Raw genomic sequence first — 19,256 nt, forward strand, 5'->3', positions numbered from 1 at the left:
TTCGTTATAAGTGCCTGTCATTTGACGTCACACACTTCAGCAAAGGCAGGCAGACCATTCATATTCAGTCCTTGGTCCAATTCCAAATCTGGGTTTCTGGGGCATGCGGAATCAACCTGGGTCTATACCCCATCTCCTTGTCTCTCCAAAGGAGCCAGTGACTCAACAGTGATCTGGAGGTTACGAATCATGACTTTACTTACTTTTATATTTTTAAACAACATTGTTGAGGTATAATTCACATACCATCCGGTTTACCCGTTGAAAGTGGACAGTCCGATGGCTTGTAATGTCTTTGCAAAATTGTGCAACCATCACCACAGTTCTAAAGAACAGGCTTATCCCTTCCAAAAGAAACCCCATACCCTGTATCCTGTAGCTATGACCTCTCTATCCTTCTATCTGTCCTGGTGGTAGGCAACCACTAGGCTACTTTCTGTGTCTGTAGATTGCCCTATTCTGAACTTCCATGGAAATGGAATCATACAAGACATGACCTTTTGTGTCTGGCTTCTCTCACTGAGCATCCTGTGTTCAGGGTCCATCCACGTTGTAGCCTGTGTCAGAGCTTCACTCCTTTTCATGGCGGAGTCATATTCCACTGTGTGGTTGGCCCCCATGCTGTTTGTCCATCCATCCATCCATCCATGGACACGTGGGCTGTTTCCACTTTTTGGCTGTTACGAATAGTGCTGCTACAAACGTGCATGTGCGGGTTTCTGTGTGAATTCATCATCATTTGAGAAGTTGTACACCGTGTGTGATTTTGTCAGACTTTTCATCTGGAGGGAAATATATGTAAGGAGCTGACTTGTATAAACTATGATATTATATATGCCTGTCTTGGTTCTGTTATGGCACTGCTGAATTTGAGACAAACCAGGGACATCTTTTAGCTCTTTCTAGCTCTAGATGTCTGTGGATAAACTTAAACGTGGACCAGTGCATTGACCCTGTCAGTTGCAGTCTTGAGGGACAAAGTAGACCTGTGTGAGACTTGAACCCTGCAGATCTCTTGGGGCCCTCTGTTTATGTGGGTGTGTCCATTTCCTGGGGCGGCTGTATCAAAGGACCGCAAACCGTGAGCTTAAAACCACAGGCATCCATCCTACCCCCAGTCCTGGAGACCGGACGTCTGAGGTCGAGGTGTCCCAGGGCCGCGCTCCCTCCAGAGGCTCCTGGGGAGGGTCCTTCCCACCTCTTCCAGCTTCTGGGGGCTCCAGGCGTCCCTGGGCTTGTGGCTGCCTCCCTCCCGTCTCTGCCTCTGTCTTCCCGGGGCTTCTCCTCTGTGTCTGGGTCTCTCCTCTTCTGTCTCTTGTAAGGACCCTGTCCTTGCATTTAGGGTCCACCCCAGTGACTTCATCTTGACTTGTTTACAGCTACAGAAGCCTTGTTTCCAAATAAAGGTACATTCACAGGTGCTGAGGGTTAGGACCTCAACATGTCCTTTCGTGGGGAGCACAGTTCAGTACCTAACTAGTTAAATTGGTTGGCTAGTTCAGGCTGCTCGTGCAGATGGGCTCATGTGTTCATCTCCTTAAGGAGGGAAGTGAACGCTAAGTGGTTGGATGTCACTGGTGAAGGGAACACATCTGTGAAACAGGATGGTTGTCCATCCAGTAGCAGGCTGCTTTTCTCCTCCTGGCGCTCCTTCATTTGGAGTGTTTCTCTTTTTATTTCCAAACCAGACCATTGTGTTTAACTCCTTCTTCCTCTGTGGACACTGCTGTGTCCTCCACACCTGCAAAGTTTCTAGCACTTACTTTCTCTCTTCACTTCTTTGTCTATTTGTTGTATCTGTCTGTCTGTCATCTATGTCTATCTATATGTCTGTCATATTCCATCATCTGTCTACCTATATATCCATCATCTATCTAGATATCTCTCTCTCCATTATCTATCAATTTATCTATCATCTATCTGCCTATGTATCTATCACCTATCATCTGTCTGTTATCTTCCATCATCTGTCTATCATCTATCTGTCTTTTATCTATTGAACACCCATCTACCTAACTTGCATCTATCATCTATAAATGTATCTATCTAAATAGCTCATCATCTGTCCCCTACAATCATCTATATCTATCTCTCTGTCATCTATCTAGATATCACAGTACCTTAGTATCCATACTGAGTTTGAACTTTTAGGGAGTAAACCTTCAGTCTTATGTACCTTCTCTCAGCATCGCTCAAGGTAACACTCGTCAGATGTCATTGTTTGACGTATATATGGATGGAAAGAAACAGGAAAAGGAAAAGAGTTTTCAAAATAATAGGACTGGAAAAAAGTAGAGAACATTGACGTCCCCATCTCCTTCCTTTTGGAGATAACAGTTACAGAGAATTTTCTTTTTTGTGGGTAAATCATTTAAAACTTTAAAAAATATGAACGGATACACGTTTTAAAAAGTTAACTTCAGATGTACTGGCTCCTGTGTCACAGACTTCACATGTTTCTGTCTTATAACTTCACACATTGAATCGATTAAAAAGTTGCTACAAGTGTCGTAAAAAAGGAGAAAAAGGGTGCAGCTGAAGGCTGAGAACTTGGAAGGGATTTTCAGAGGTCCTGGTGTTGGTGGTGTCTCCTGTCCAGCTATTGACACCACAGCTGAGGATGAACTAGACAGACCTTAGTACACATTGGTTTTTGTGTTTTGTTTTTTAAAAAAATTTTTTGGAATAGAGTTGATTTACAGTATTGTGTTAGTTTCAGTTGTACGGCAAAGTGAGTACATATACACGTATCCCCTTTTTTTAGATTCTATTCCCATATAGGTTATTACGGAGTATAGAGTAGCGTTCCCTGTGCTATACACATTGTTAAATGAGAGGCAACGTTGGGTAGTTGTTCAAATCTCTGAAGTTTGACATCCTCAGTTTGAGTTATAGACTTACTCGCTGGGCAGTACAGAGCAAATGACATCATTTAATGAATCTCAGTTTATACGTTTCTAAAATGAGCGTCATTTCACCTGAGGAAACTGTCAAGATGAAAACAGGTGTCAAACTCAGACCCGACCGTGTGTCAAGTCTAACTTTATGTCAAGAGGCTGAACCATAATTAGACTTCGGTCTTTGTGGTCCAGAGCAGTATACACGTGAACCTCGTGACTGGATTTCTTTCTACGCTGAAAGAAAGCAAATGAAACTCACATGCCTTCATCTGTAGTTTTCCCTAATAGCTCACACTCTGGGGACAGTGATTCAAAACATAGCAAACTCTAGTGTTTTCTCTGTAGGGAAGCATGTAGAGATTCTTTGGGAATATTTTCTTGCCTAGCCTGTCAACCTTCTGTTCACTGATGATGCATGTTTCTTTTGAAGAACGGAGCGGAAGATGTGAAACGGCATCGGTGGTTCCGGACCGTGGACTGGGAGGCTGTCCCAGGAAGGAAACTGAAGGTACAACATATTTAAATGGGCAGTTCGTACCTGGGCAGCCTGGCGCTCTCCTGAGCGCTCATTTACTTAGCATGGACACATAATGAATTGATTTGATACGAGCGACCATCCCAAATCGTTAATAAGCCAAGTTCCCAATTCAGGGGAGAGCTCAGCTAAAGAGTCACCTCATGGGGGGTTAAGACCCCAGCTTTTTTTTTGTTTTTTTTTTTTCTCTGTATGCGGGCCTCTCTCTGTTGTGGCCTCTCCCACTGCGGAGCACAGGCTCCGGACGCTCAGGCTCAGCGGCCGTGGCTCACGGGCCCAGCCGCTCTGCGGCATGTGGGATCCTCCCGGACCGGGGCACGAACCCGCGTCCCCTGCATCGGCAGGCGGACTCTCAACCACTGCGCCACCAGGAAAGCCCTCATCTTTCTTTGAACTGAATATGTTATTGATGGGTATCCTCAACAGCAGTGTTTCCAACGTTGCACTTGGGCGCCAGTGGAGAGACGTAAAAAATGCTAATGCCTGGCCCCCAGCCCAGACTCTAGGGGTGGAGCTGGTATTCCTTTTGTTCAAGGTTTTAACTTTTATGTATTTTATTCTATTACACTGACTTACAAAATTGCTTAGGTAATATATTCGCATTGTTCAAAACCCAAATCAATATTAATATGTATACATGGCCAGGTTGTCCCCTCCCAGCTGGCTATAGGTAACCACTTTTATTAGATTCTTCTGTGTATCCTTTAAAAGTTTCTTTATGTTAATGTAAACCCAGGTGGATACACATATTCTTATTTTCTCCCTTTTTAAAAAAAAGTATTTGTTTTTATTTATTTATTTATTTGGCTGTGTCGGGTCTTTAGTTGTGGCACGCAGGCTCTCTAGTTGTGGTGCGAGGGCTCCAGAGCGCTCGGGCTCAGTAGTTGTGGCACGCAGGCTCTAGAGCACGCGGGCTTAGTTGCCCCGCGGCACGTGGGATCTTAGTTCCCTGACCAGGGCTCGAACCCATGTCCCCTGCATTGGAAGGCAGATAGTCACTTGCAATACCTTAATTTCAAGCTTTTCCTGTTCATAAACAAAGAAAAGCAGCTCTGTTGTTTTCCAGTTCTTTTTACATTTTCACATAAAGCTGTAGACATAGAGGGATGTATGGGTAGACCTCAGAGATACTGTAAGCTTGGTTCCAGAGCAGCACAATAAAGTAAGTCACACTAATTTTTTGGTTTCACAGCACATATAAAAGTTATTTATAGGGAATTCCCTCGTGGTCCAGTGGTTTGGACTCTGCTTTCACTACCAAGGGTAGGGTTCGATCCCTGGTCCGGGAGCTAAGATTCCCGCAAACCAAGGCGTGGCCAAAAATTAAAAAAAAAGAAGAAGAAGAAAAAATTAAGTTATGTTACAATATATACTATCCTGTAGTCTATTAAGCATACAGTCACACTATGTCTAAAAAAAGTGTCCGTACCTTAACTCAAAAGCACAAAACAAAACAAAAAAAAACAAAATTTCAGTAGTAACATCAAAGATCACTGGTCACAGATGAACATAACAAATATAATCATAGTGGAAAAGTTTGATCTGTGAGAATTGTCAAAATGTGACACAGACACGAAGTGAGCCAGTGTGGTGGGAAAAAGGATCCCAATAGACTTGCTCAGGGTAGGGTTGCTGCAAAGCTTCCATTTGTAAAAAACACAGTCTGTGCAAAGCGCAATAATGTGCACTGAGCGTAGTAACATCCTGGCGCGCGCTGTTCGTCTGTAACACGGTGTTGTGTCTTGTTTATCCCCCAGCCTCCCATCGTGCCCAAAGTGGGCAGCGAGGGTGACACCTCCAACTTCGAAGCTTATCCCGAGAACGACTGGAACATGGCCCCTCCGGTGTCACAGAAAGATCTGGAAGTCTTCAAGAATTTCTGAGCATGGGCTCCCCACCTGGAAGGTATATCTTTTTTTTTTCTTTAATATCAAGGCATCTCTTATTTCATTCATTAATTTTATCAGTTGAATTCTGTTTCTTTCTTTCTTTCTTTCTTTTAACATATACATGTATCTATTCTCTTTTCAAATTCTTTTCCCATTTAGGCTGTTACATAATATTGTGCCCAGTTCCCTGTGCTGTACATTAGGTCCTTGTTGGTTGAACTTATTTACAAAACAGAAACAGACTCGCAGACTCAGAGAACAAACTTATGGTTATGAGGCGGGGAGGGATATATTGGGAGTTCGGATTGATACGTACACACTGCTGTATTTAAAATGGGTAACCGACAAGGTGTATCTTTATTTTTAGTAGTTAAAAATCAGCGAGGGGGCTTCCCTGGTGGCGCAGTGGTTGAGAGTCCGCCTGCCGATGCAGGGGACACGGGTTCGTGCCCCAGTCTGGGAAGATCCCACATGCCGCGGAGCGGCTGGGCCCGTGAGCCATGGCCGCTGAGCCTGCGCGTCCGGAGCCTGTGCTTCGCAACGGGAGAGGCCACAACAGTGAGAGGCCCGCGTACAGCAAAAAAAGAAAAAAAAATCAGTGAGGTTGACAGAACGTCACGTGCAGGAGGTCTTGCATAGACCGAATGGGGCTTCTCTCCCCACTTCGGGCACGAGCGTTGGAGCAGAACCAGCCAGAGCCTTTTCCAGGGCAGCAGAAGAAACAGCCGGTGTGTGTGGGCCGCACGGCCAGAGCCCAGCCTCACCAGCAGGATCTCACTCCCCGGACCGACCTGCCGCGGCAGGGTCTGCACCAATAAATACGGCTCCTAGGAGACCGGTGCGCCTACACATTTAAGAAGCATATCTCTTGTGGCTCCTTCCTGGAATCCCCGAGGTCCAGACCACAGTACTTCCCAAGTATTTTCAGAAGGGCTCTTGGGTCTCTTTTTGTTAGAAAGGAATCATCTGAGAACACCTCGTAGGAAATTTGCTCAAGTTAATTTGAGATTTAAAAGAAATGATTTTGAGTCTCTTACTTCTACGAACCTTTGAAGGTCTTTGACTCTCTGACTTTGAAGGTCTAGTTTATTTAGTTATTGAGTTAGTTTAATTGCCTTTTATTTTTCTCCCCGGTATCTAGGGGTTGGTTTTTATTTTTTTAATTTTTATTTTTTATTGAAGTATAGTTGATTTGCAATATTGTGTTAGTTTCAGGTGTAGCGAAGTGATTCCGTTGTATATATGTATATATATTTTTCAGATTGTTTTCCATTGTAGGTTTTCGCAATACATTGAGTAGAGTTCTCTGTGCTGTACAGTAGGTCCTTGTTGTTTATCTATTTTATACATTAGTAATGTGAATCTGTTCATCCCGAACTCCTAACATACTCCCTCCCCATTTTTCCCCTTTGGTAACCATAAGTTTGTTTTCTGTGTCTGTGAGTCTGTTTCCGTTTTGTAAATAAGTTCATTTGTATCATTTTTTTTCTAGCTTTATAGTGGAATTATTTTTAATAATTTGGCCAATGGCAGGGGCAGTATTTGATGACATTCTTGATGAACCTTTGGAAGTCAGGAGATCATTTCATGATCACATTGCTTTCTGTTTATTCAACCAGCTTGCATTTTGCTTCTTCTAAAAGCCAGACACATTCATATTTGAATCTATCTCAGTAATTTTACTGGCTGGTATTTTCCGCTGAGCGATTAGGTGTGATGATTCTATGCGAAAAGATATTCTTTAATGAAGTGAAATCTAATACCATAGGTGAGACCCAAGTTCAGCTTCATTACAGGATTCCGGAGCTATGTTCTGGAGCTATGTGACTGAATCGTGCATCTTTGTGTGGATTCCTGCTTTTCAGCAGGTGGAGATGGATGTTAAGACAGCTGGCAGGGGACCTCTCACCTCTCTGTGCCTTGTAGTTTTCTTCATCATAAAATGTTTTTTCTGGTTGTATAATCCTACAGCAAAGCACGTTGAAACTAGGATCTGTTTTTTGTTGTTGTTGTTGTTTTTGTTTTTGTTTTTTGCGGTACACGGGCGTCTCACTGCTGTGGCCTCTCCCGTGCTGGAGCACAGGCTCCGGACGCGCAGGCTTAGCGGCCATGGCTCACGGGCCCAGCCACTCCGCGGCATGTGGGATCTTCCCGGACCGGGCCACGAACCTGCGTCCCCTGCACTGGCAGGCCGACTCTCAACTGCTGCGCCACCAGGGAAGCCCTAGGATCTGTTTTTGCCTGAGTGATGAATCTCCCTTCTCATCGTGTGTGAGGAGGGGCTAGTTCTGTGGATGTCAACACCATAGAACATTAAAAACCCACCTTTCAAATACTGTTCCATTTCTCTTACTAGGCATCTTCTCTCCTTAGAATTCAGGCTTGTGGGTCTTTGCAGTAAGAATTCCAAAGGAAGGTTTGGTTTCTTTCCTGCTATTATCGTTGTTGTTGTTCTTAGGATGACAAACTTTACCCAGGTGTTTAAAAACTAACAAAATCCTTTGTCTAATTTCATGCCAGAAACAGGGTGATTTGAGCCTGCCTAGGACAGATGGCTGCCCCCAGGCAGACCTGAAGAAACATCTTCTTAATGGGATAAGGACTTTTCCACATATATATACACCCGGATGTATATAAAGAGATTGCAGAGCCATTGACATTCGTGGACCTAGAATTATTTAAGCAACTGGAAATCGACTGCACAGTAGGACATTTTGAAAAATTGTTTGGTTGTAGATTTTATCTTCTTTTTGGGCTTGTGTTCCTACTGGGATATCCTGGGGGTTTTTTTCTCGTAGACTTTATAAGTGTGAGCTGAACTTGTTCAGATACAACCACAAATTGTGTGTGTGTGCGCCTGTGCGTGTGTGTGTGTGTGTATAAAAAGGACGGTGTGCCTGGAGCAGGGAAATTGTGCAGTGAAGTAAATGTTCCTACTTTCCAGAGCCTATGGTGTTTATGTTTCAGATTTTTTTTCAAGAATCTATCCTCTTGGGGACAAATTTTAAAAGTATGATATGTGCATTTTTATCATCTTATATGCATTTTATGGTTATATGTGAAGAAAATATCATACGACGGTCTATATCCAGTATCTTCAATGCTTTGTGTCTGGTAGCCTTGGGTCATGAATCCAGGACGACAGGGAGGGAGATGTGGCTTTGAACTTTAGTGCAAGACTAGCCATTGACCATGAATGTTATTCAAGGAATTTTCTCTATTGCATTAAAAAATTTCATACTCTGTAGGGGGATGGCTATCTATTAATATTCCAGGTTAAATCCGTGGACCATAATGCATCTCCCAAAGCAAACTAGTAGCTTTCTATATTGGCTCAGTGAACTTACGCAAATGTTTTCTTTTCCCTTTGGTTTTAGGAAAAGTAAGAAACAAAATGGGTACGATGGAAGTGTTTGAACCTCCCTCGTTTCTGCTTAGTTTTACTTCTTGTCAATGTTCAGTCCATCTGGTTTCATAGACCTGGTTGGCTTCTGCAGAATAACCATTGGATGAGATTCGTTTCTCTTTGGACTTGATGGTGAGGGTCCCCTGAGGAGTGCTGTGCTGTGCCTTCCCCTTAGCACTGATCATGAAAACCAAGTGTTGAGTGGGTCGCCATGAGTGTGTTGCTGTTTAAATATGGGTCTTCGCAGAAGCAGTGCCTGGGCAGAGGTCCTTGGTGTCTGTCTGGTCCCTCATGCATTTCCTTCTCTACTCTCTGCTTCTGCTTTCTGATTCTAAATTTTGCTGTGAAAATCTAAAGGCGCCGCCCATATTCTGTTGGCTGTGAGTCAGCTGGAAACACAGCATTGCTCAAACCTGTTATGTATCCCATCATACGGCTCAACCACGGCCTTCTCCATGGAGGTCTGGGCATTTAAGATGTAGGTTCCAGAGCCTCCAGTGGCTGCAGGAATGCACCCAATAGATCTCCGAGATCTCCTCTCCTCCATCCTCCCTTTTCCTGCCAAGAAAGGTCCAGCTCCTTGGGCAGCTGGCATGGGGCAGCATATGCCCCATAGGTGTGTTGGTGTCAAGTGTTGGGTGCCCCCTGAGCTCTCAGCCCCCTGCCAGCCCTCTGCAGCTCATGTGTTCTTGGGTTACCTGGCAGGTTCTTTGCCATCAACACTGTTTTTCCTGTGCCGGGCCAGGAAGGCTTTTCTTCCTATAGCCCTTGCCTACCTCTCTCTTCTGCAGGCACATCTGGGGGTGTGGAGAGCTGCCATTTGCAAAAAATCATACATTTTTTTTACCGTAGCAAAAATGTCAAAGGAGATGCAGTCATCTCTCAGATTTGGCCAGTTTCCACTCACAAATCCAAAGACAAGGGCTGTGTGTATTTGAAGGTGACATGAAGGCAACTTAAACCTATAAAAGCTTTAAATTGAAGGCACTAAATCACCCCCTTCTCATAAATGACCTCGTTTTCAAATAGAAACCAACTCCATAGGTGAGAGTGAGTCCAAAATTTAGTGAAATAAACCCTTTACAATGAGTAGCTCAATAAAAATTTATTTTCCAAGGGTGCGCTTGGATAAATGTTCCCACAGAACTGTATTTTCAGTCTGTACTTTTCAGGCACTGTGCTCTTTGGATGAAGCCATGGGCCAACAGGGGCTAACATTGTACCATGTAATTTCTGCACTGTTTCATCGTTGAATGTCAGAAGGTCAAATCAGCAAAACAGACCTGCACGGAGATGTAGACCCACGAGGAAAAACATGTCTTGTGTCTTCTGACGATAAAAATAAACAATTAGGGCTTCCCTGGTGGCGCAGTGGTTGAGAGTCCGCCTGCCGATGCAGGGGACACGGGTTCGTGCCCCGGTCCGGGAAGATCCCACGTGCCATTGGGCGGCTGGGCCCGTGAGCCATGGCCGCTGAGCCTGCGCTTCCGGAGCCTGTGCTCCGCAACGGGAGAGGCCACAACAGTGAGAGGCCCGCGTACCGGAAAAAGAAAAAATTATTATTTGGAACCTTATGCTTAAAAAAATACAAAATAAATGAAACACCTTTCTTGAACACAATGCAAAATTGTACATACACACGATCCCTATGCATATTTTTTTGGGTTCGCTCTACCTGTCCAGGATTTAATTTATGAGATGGAAATCGTACAAGAATGCATGAAAACACACTGCCTTAATTTTGAACAAATATGCAGGGAAAACAAAAGTTCAAATACATTGATGACTTGATTCTTTAAAAACATTGTCATTGACCATCAGCCATGCAAAACATTGAAAATGAAGAGGAATTCCAAGAGTACCAGATGGTGTTTGTCTCACCTTCCAGATCCTCATGCCCGTTTAATTATACAGAGCATTCCCTGCCGGTGGCCAGGGCATAAATTAAATGGTCTGACGTAATACAAAGATGGGTGTGATCAAAATGAGTCTTAAGCACATGGCATGCTCCCGATGTATGACTGAAAAATCGTTCACTCCCTGGAGGCCTTCTGCGGTGTTCACACATCGGATCAAAGATAATCAGGGTGCAAAGTTTTGAAGAAAATTCATATCCATCAGTACAACATTCAGAGCCGGAAAAGGACAGATTTATTTTTGTTTTCTGCGGTTTGACAAGTTGGTAAATGACAATGCTAGTTCAAAAGTCTTTAGGAAACACATTTATTGCAAGAGGTGGATTGAGGCGGGTCTCGTTTTCCTAAGGGGATTGTCGCCAGCCTGCTTTCATAGGCATCTGTAAAGCTGAGGAGGAGATAAAAGCACAGCTGATCATACAGCCTAATGTTCATGGTCACAGAAGTTGGAATCGCACTCAGCAGACATGTATCGTTTGCCAGCAATGGAAAAATCGTGATTTATGGTCTCCACATGTCAAAATAGGCAAAAGAAACTCCAGTAATCAGGTAACAGGTGACCATGTCACACCATCACGATGCTTGAAAACACCACCTCCTGTTCTGCTCCTGGGGCGGCTGCACCATCAGCTGTTTATAAATGTCTTGTGCACTGTTTTGTTTCCTTCTGTCCGTCTGTATGTCGGGACTGACCTGCCAGCCACAGCGTCACGCGTAGCGCTGAGCAGTTGAGCAATGTGACGCACATCTGCCCTTTCTACGTACAACCTAAGTTGCCTCTCAATTTGGAACCACTTTAACTGTGAAATACAGCTCCATCCTGTTCACGGGAGACCCCGACGCACCGCCCTGTAGGCACCGAGGGCCGCCCACCCAGGTGAACTCTGCAGGCTGCACCAAATCCCATCAGGACATCAAAATCCTCACGTTAGCTGCAGGAGCAGGAAAGATTGGATTTTTTTTTTCCAGCCCTTTGATTTTGCATCACGACATTTACACCATTACAGAAGCCCTTGATGGCTCTCAGTTGAGATTTGAAGGGACATGCCTGCATTATTCTTTTTCCAGGGGTCCGTCTCCCTGGCGTGTATTTTACACCTGTTGGGCACATCCTACCTACTGTACGTACCCTCTATCCCTGTTTCTGACTAATTAGTTCAACTTCCGTGGATGTTGTTGAGTTACCAAAAACAGAGAAAAGCACATGCACGGTTGTCTTAATATATTTGAGTAGTTGTGTGTGTGTGTGTGTGTGTCTGTCTGTCTGTCTGTCTTGTTGCAGGTGGAATGGGGGGGGATGCTTTCACCAAGCATAATGTGTTCATATCAAGCTTGTTTTTGCACACCCTTTGGAGTTGCATCCAAGGAGCAGTGCTTCATAATCAAAAGGAAATACTCTGTAATGGTTTCCTCTAAATTATTGTGTCTTAAGACGTTCTGTTGATCTTCCATGGTGGACTCCTCTGTTATTTAAGTACAAGTCATTACATGTTTGTTTTTGCAACTGGGATTTGAAGCCTTCCTGCTCACAGGCCGTCTTTCCTGGTTCCCTGAGACGCTTTTCCAGCTCTGCAGGGCGGTCAGAGCTTCCTTCTTTCTTGTGGGATGAAGCTCCTGGGCCAGTGAGTCACACTGGGAGCCCCACCCGGTCATCCCAGCTTCTCGTGTGGATTAAAAAACCCTGTCAATTCCTTGCACAATGAAAATCACTGTGATTTGTATATATACCCTAGGAAAATGTTACTGCTGTCTAATTTATGGAATAATACTATTGATTCCAGGTTTGTTTAATAAAACTTTGTATCTTTTAAGATAAAGTCTGTCTCTGGTCTGCTTCTTTGGTCAAAGGGAAAGCTGTAGCTTTTCTGCTTTCATCTAGCCTAGGTGTCGGAAGTCTCTGTTTTTCTTTTTAATTTTTTATATTTTACTGAGATATAATTGACCAAAAAATTATGTTTGTTTCAGGTTTACAGCATAATGATTCTATATATGTGTATGTAGTAGAAAAACACCCCAGCATATCTATTTAACATCCGTCCCCTTACATAGTTACAAAATGTTTTTCTTGTGCTGAGAACTTTCAAATTCTCCCTTAAAACAAGTTTCAAATATATGATACAGTACTGTTGTATTTTCTTCTTCAGAGGGCCAGATGGTTAATGTTTTTGGCATTGCAGGACAAGCAGTGTGCAAAACAGCCCTAGACAGTATGTCAATGAAGGGGCGTGGCTGTGTTCCAATAAAGTTTTCTTTATAAAAAGAGGCTGGGGGGCTGGATTTGGCCATGCTTTGCCAACCTCTCGTACCCGAGGGTGTCTTTGCCAGTCGCCTTTGCAGTTTGTTCAAAATGTGCCTCCATCATTGTCATCAAAGACGAAAATATTTTAAAATTGCATTCCCATTCCTCACTGTAAGTCAACCCGTGTGTGATTTGTAACATTCATAGCACACTGGCACAGCCAGGTTGCCAAGCATCACAGCAAAATGAGGGTCACATAAGAGCCTGTTTATTACTTGGTGACCACCCTTGTCCACCTCTGCTCATGGAATTCCTTTGGGAACGTCTCCACAGACAGGCACGGCAACTTACGGTCTGGCTGCAAACCTTCTGGGAGTGACGGTCTAGAATTTCTATAGAGTAGGTGCTTAGGGGTGACATTCTGGTTTGGGAGAGAGAGAGAGAGTGTGTGTGTGTGTGTACGCGCACACGCACATCCATGCATATTTTGGGAGAAAATGAGAAAGAGCGTTTTTGAGGGACGGATGGAGATTGTCCACGGAGTCTGTGTTGTGAAGGAGCTAAGTTCTCCTGTCTCCTCCGCCATTTTGGATGCCCTCATTGGTTTCTTTTCTTTTCTTTCTCCTTTTTTTTTTTTCCTTAACCATACTCTGTTCATGGAAGTTTGGAAGCCAATCTCATTTCGCGTTCTTGTTAAAGAATCCAACTACCTTGTCTCAAGATGTGAAGGAAAAACAGGTGTGGTCTCAGTCCGAGGCTGCCTCAGGTATCGCCTGCAGAAAAAAAAGTTTTCTTCTGTTTTTGGAGCTCCTCTCCATACAGGACAGTAAGATACCTGGTTTACAGGGTTTTTTGGGGTTTTTTTTTTTTGTAATATAGTTGGCATATAACATTCTGATAGGTGTTCCGCGTGTTGGTTGATACATTTATATATTGCAGTATGATTGCCCTTGTAGCGATAGCTGTGATCTCTATCAGGTTACCTAATTATTTTTGTGTGTGTGTGTGTATGTGGTGGGGATAATTAAGAACTAGTCTCTTAGTAAGGGTGCCATTTATTATACAATATTATTGTCTGTAATCACTGTGCTCTGCATTAAATCTCCAGGACTTATTTACCTACTAGTTGCAACTTTATACTCTGATCGACATCTCTCCTATTACCCCTCCACCCCGCAGCCCCAGTAACCACCTTTTAAGTCTGTTTCTATGAATGTGACTTTCTTAGATTCTGCAAATAAGGGATATCATTCCCTATTTGTCTCTCTCTGTCTGTCTTAGTTCACTTAGCATACTACCCTCTCGGTCCATCTATGTTATCCAGAATGGCAGGATTTCCTCTTTTATGGCCAAGTAATATTCCGTTGTATGTATCTGTACGCCACATCTCCTTTATGCATTCCTCTGTTGACAGAGACTGAGGTTGTTTCCTCCACGTCTTGACTGTTGTGAATAAAGCTGCTGTCAATCTGGGGGTGCAGATACCTCTTCAAAATGCAAATCAAAACCACAGTGAGGGCTTCCCTGGTGGCGCAGTGCTTGAGCGTCCGCCTGCCGATGCAGGGGACGCGAGTTCGTGCCCCAGCCCGGGAAGATCCCACATGCCGCAGAGCGGCTGAGCCCGTGAGCCATGGCCGCTGAGCCTGAGCGTCCGGAGCCTGTGCTCCGCGACGGGAGAGGCCACAACAGTGGGAGGCCCGTGCACCGCAAAAAAAAAACAACAAAAAAACCACAGTGAGATACGACTTCACAACTTCATACCGGTCAGAATGGCTATTATCAAAAAGATAACAAACAAATGCTGGAGAGGGTGTGGAGAAGAGAGAACCCTCCTGCGCTGTGGGTGGGAATATAAACTGGTGCAGCCACTATGGAAAACAACATGGAGGTAAGGTTCCTCCGAAATTAAAAGTAGAATTACCAAATGATCCAGCAAACCCACTCCTGGGCCCGCGCTACCATTTAACATTTAAAAATAGGATATATCCGCCCCCTCCTTTATAGGTAACAAAATTGAGGCCAAGAAAGACGAAGTTATTCACACAGAGTCTCCTAGTTAATAAATCATGGAGCTGAGATTCAAACTCCATCTGATTCCTGCTCATTCCAATGCACCACATGACATTTCAATAATAAAAATATTAGGACCGTCGTTGAAGAAACAAAGAACCAGATTCTCTATATTTGGAGGAAAACACCGGATGCCGGGCAAACTGTCAAATGCTGAAGACCTCCAGTCAGTGGATGGATAAGAGCATGGACAATTGGATGCTTTGCTTTGTCTTAAGGCAGGAAACCATGATCTACTTGAACCCTTTTGAAAGTCAAAGTTATTAACAGGCAAATTACCTTCCAGAAATGCAGGCGAGAGACCCTTTTATAAACCTGTGAAGCCACGAGCACAGATAAACTTTTATTTTTAAATTGTGGTTAAAAAGTGCATCACAGGAGATCTACCCTCAATCAAATTTTAAGTGCAAAGTACAGTATTGTCAAGTATAGATGTTACTGAACGCAAGTTCGTGTGCCCGACGTACAGCGAGGCCAAGCACACCGAAACGTCAGAGCTTGGAGCAGAGAAAGGTTTATTGCAGGGCTTGCCAGGAGACAGGTGGCTCGTGCTCAGAAAATCCCATACTCCCTGAAGGGTTTCAGCAAAGCCTTTTTAAAGGCAAGGGGAGGGAGGGGTGGGGGTGTGGCACCTTCTTGGAGCTGGAATCCTCTGTTCTTGCATCTGTCCATGTAGGTCAGGTCACCATGTTCCTGTAAAACCTCCAACAAGACACATGTTATTCTCTGTTCTGCAACCTTTTATCTCTTTATGAACCAAAAAGTGTTTTACTGGTAAAGGTCAGAGCCGGGAGACTGTGCCATTGTGTATGTTTCAGGCCACAGGCAACATTCTTTTACAAAAGGTGCACAGCCAGCATCACTGAGCACAGGCAACAGAGCACAAAGGTCCCAGGAACAGGTAACTGGTTTTCCCTGTTACACAGGCACCGTCCAGTACAGCAGCTCCCTAGGACGTATTGCTCTCACATAACCAAACTGTATACCCGTTGAACAGTGAGTGACTGCCTCCCACTGCTCCCCTGTCCCCACTGCCCCTGGCCCCTGGCCCCCACCTTTGGGGCTGGGTCTCGAATTTCACCCGAAATGTTTCCAGTTTTCAAGAACATCATGGAGAATAGGCTGAGGCTTTGGTATCTGGTGAGAAAGGTCTGGCTTGGAGCCCACTGCACATTCAGCTTTTATAGTCCCCCGGGGAGGGCGATGTCTCGGGAAGCCACTGGCTGAACAATGGCTCTTTCTCATGAATCAGAATTTGTGTGCAGGCTGTTTAAAACCAGTGCCTTAGAGAAAGCGAAAAAACAAAAAAAAAAATCCACAAAAGGCAAAGTTTTTTAAAGCGATGTCCTTTCAGTAAGTGGGAAAAAACAAAGGTTAATTTGGCCTACGGAGATCGGAATTTTGGCAGTTCTTATCCACTGTGCTTATTTTTGTCAAGCTGGAGAATCACGACCCAATGCCTAAAAGGCAAAGGGGGAGGATTGGCCTTGTGCAGAGTACATTCTAATACCCGAGAACTCTCCATTTCCCGGGGGCCAGATGCTTATTTATTTATTTTCTTAAACTGATATCCTTTTATTTAAATATTTTTTAATTTATTATTTATTTTTGTCTGTGTTGGGACTTTGTTGCTGTGTGCGGGCTTTCTCTAGTTGCGGCGAGCGGGGGCTGCTCTTCGTTGCGGTGTGCAGGCTTCTCATCGCGGTGGCTTCTCTCGATGCGGAGCACGGGCTTCAGTAGTTGTGGCTCGCGGGCTCAGTAGTTGTGGCTCGCGGGCTCTAGAGCTCAGGCTCAGTAGTTGCGGTGCACGGGCTCAGTTGCTCTGCGGCATGTAGGATCTCTCCGGACCAGGGCTCACACTCGTGTCCCCTGCATTGGCAGGCGGATGCTTAACCACTGCACCACCAGGGAACTCCCTGGCCAGATGTTTAGATCCTTGGCTTTTTCTTGGGAATCTGTTGTCTTTTCCTTCCTAAGGGAAGGAGCCCCCGTGACCTATTTGGGGGAATTTATGCCACTTTCAGAATGTCATCTTAAAGAATTGGGGATTTAGCAGAGATCCCCTAATTCGTGCTTTTCAAGCCTTTACGGTGGCCATGGTGGGAAACCTATTTGGCATATTTAGCAGAACCATCCAGAATTGAAACCAGATTTCAGGCTTGGGTCTCTTGTGGGAAACCCATAGGTGACTGCTCTGAATCCCCCTTTTTCTTTCTCACATAACTCCAAGCTCTGTGTTGCTGATTTCACAAGGGACTGAATACTAGGGAGGGGTTAGAAGAAAGCTGTAGCTCTCTTTCCCATCACGTCTGTGAATTTAAAACTTGACCCTCTTTTCTACCCTTTCATTTCCATTGTTCACCATGGCCCACACCAGCCTTCAGGCTCATCTGTGCATTTTACAGTATGCTTGTCAAGGCTCTGTCTTTCTGGACTCATATTTTCTTTTCTAATGGGTTATGTACACTTTTCTTACTTATCTTTATTGTCCGTCTCTCCCCATTATAACGCAAGCTCCATGGAGGCAGGGACATTGGTCTCTGGTTTTGTTCAGTGTTGTATGTCTGGTGCCTGGAACAGTTCTCAGTACATGCAAGGACACCCTCACGTAAAACTCTGTTATGTGTCGTTTCTCTGCCACTGCGTGTAGAGAAACTTACTGCACTTTCCTTTGCAATGAGGAGATGGTCTCCTACTGTGGGCAAGGTGCCCTTATGTAACTTATGTATTTAATTGCTGCAAAGAAGAGAATTTTTTTTGCATTTTGTACAGTGCAAACCATGCTTTATATAAAATAGCGTGCATGTATATACGCATGTGGTTGCATCTTTGTGTGTGTGTGTGGTGTGGGGCAGGGGTCCCCATCCCCCGGGCCATGGACCGGTACTGGTCCGTGGCCTGTTAGGAACCGGGCCGTACAGCAGGAGGTGAGCAGCGGGCAAGTGAGCGAAGCTTCATCTGTATTTGCAGCCGCTCCCCATCGCTCGCAGCACCGCCTGAGCTCCGCCTCCTGTCAGATCAGCCGCCGCGGCATTAGATGCTCACGGGAGGGCGAACCCCACTGTGAACTGCACGTGCGAGGGATCTAGGCTGCGCGCTCCTTATGAGACTCTAATGCCTGATGGTCTGAGGTGGAGCTGAGACGGTGATGCTGGCGCTGGGGAGCGGCTGCAAATACACATTATCATTAGCAGAGAGGTTTGACTGCACAGAGACCATCATACATCAGTGGCTTGCAGACTCATCTCAAAACCCTATCAGTGAGGGGCAAGTGACAATGAAGCTGCCTCTTACGGAGTAGACGGGACCTGAGCCACTCACGTCGGGTGTCACTGTCTCCCACCACCCCCCAGATGGGACCATCTAGTTGCAGGAAGACAAGCTCAGCGCTCCCACTGATTCTGCATTATGGTGAATTGTATCATTATTTCATTATATATTACAACGTACTAATAATAGAAGTAAAGTGCACAATAAACGTAATGTACTGGAATCATCTTGAAACCATCGTGCCCCCCCCCCCCACTGCCGACCCCTGGTCCGTGGAGAAATTGTCTTCCACGAAACCGGTCCCTGGTGCCAGAAAGGTTGGGGACTGCTGGTGTATCTGGTGTGTGTATGTGTGTATCTGGGGTGTGTGTGTGTGTGTGTGTGTAGCAGTCGTTTCTAGAAAAGGATCTAGAAACAAAATGCTGGATCCAAAGGATTTGCTCAATTAAATTATGATCAGATACTGCCCGTTGCAACCCAGAAACACTTTTATCAATTTACACCCATCAACAGAGAATAGAAAAGTTTCTCATAGCCTTGTCCACAGCAAGTGGACAGGCCAGTTTTATAGTTCTTGGTAACTGGATTGGTTTAAAGAAGTGATATCTCAATATTTTCAATCCACGTTTATGAGTGAGATTTTGCACATAGTCACGTTTTGGACTTTCACATTTCTTTCTTTTTGAATGGCCTGTACTTTGCTTAATTTTTAGCAAATCATTATAAATCACCCTTCACCGTTTCTTCAACTTCTGAACTTAGCAAATAATCCCATGGAAAGGGGTTTTCTTATTATTTTAGGTTAGTGAGCCCACATAAAACTTGTATTAATTTTATTTTTTTATTAGTGCCCACTGTATACTTTGTTTTACCATCCGTGTGCAGTGTTTGCATATACATTAGCAGATGTAGATCTACAATGTTTCTCTAACATCTGAAAGTAAACTAACAGGGGTTTTGAAGCATGTTATTGTTCTTCTGGCCAGTTGTTCTGAACATTAGGGGGTTGCAGCGTATTCTGTTTCTGCATG

General features: G+C 44.5%; 1 protein-coding gene across 1 annotated transcript in view; it reads left to right on the top strand.

Moving 5' to 3' along the window:
- The window catches only part of LOC308608977 (cAMP-dependent protein kinase catalytic subunit PRKX), an 83,222-nt gene extending 75,245 nt beyond the window's left edge, over positions 1 to 7,977 (top strand). The window contains exons 7-9 of the mRNA XM_081222382.1: positions 3,331 to 3,408; positions 5,193 to 5,340; positions 7,845 to 7,977. Of these exons, the coding sequence (XP_081078508.1) occupies positions 3,331 to 3,408; positions 5,193 to 5,318 (204 nt within the window). The 3' untranslated portion in view covers positions 5,319 to 5,340; positions 7,845 to 7,977. The remainder of the gene's footprint in view (positions 1 to 3,330; positions 3,409 to 5,192; positions 5,341 to 7,844) is intronic.
- The last annotated feature ends 11,279 nt before the right edge of the window (positions 7,978 to 19,256 follow it).

This window comes from Mesoplodon bidens, assembly GCF_964165515.1.
Source record: "Mesoplodon bidens genome assembly, chromosome: X".
Taxonomy (NCBI): domain Eukaryota; kingdom Metazoa; phylum Chordata; class Mammalia; order Artiodactyla; family Ziphiidae; genus Mesoplodon; species Mesoplodon bidens.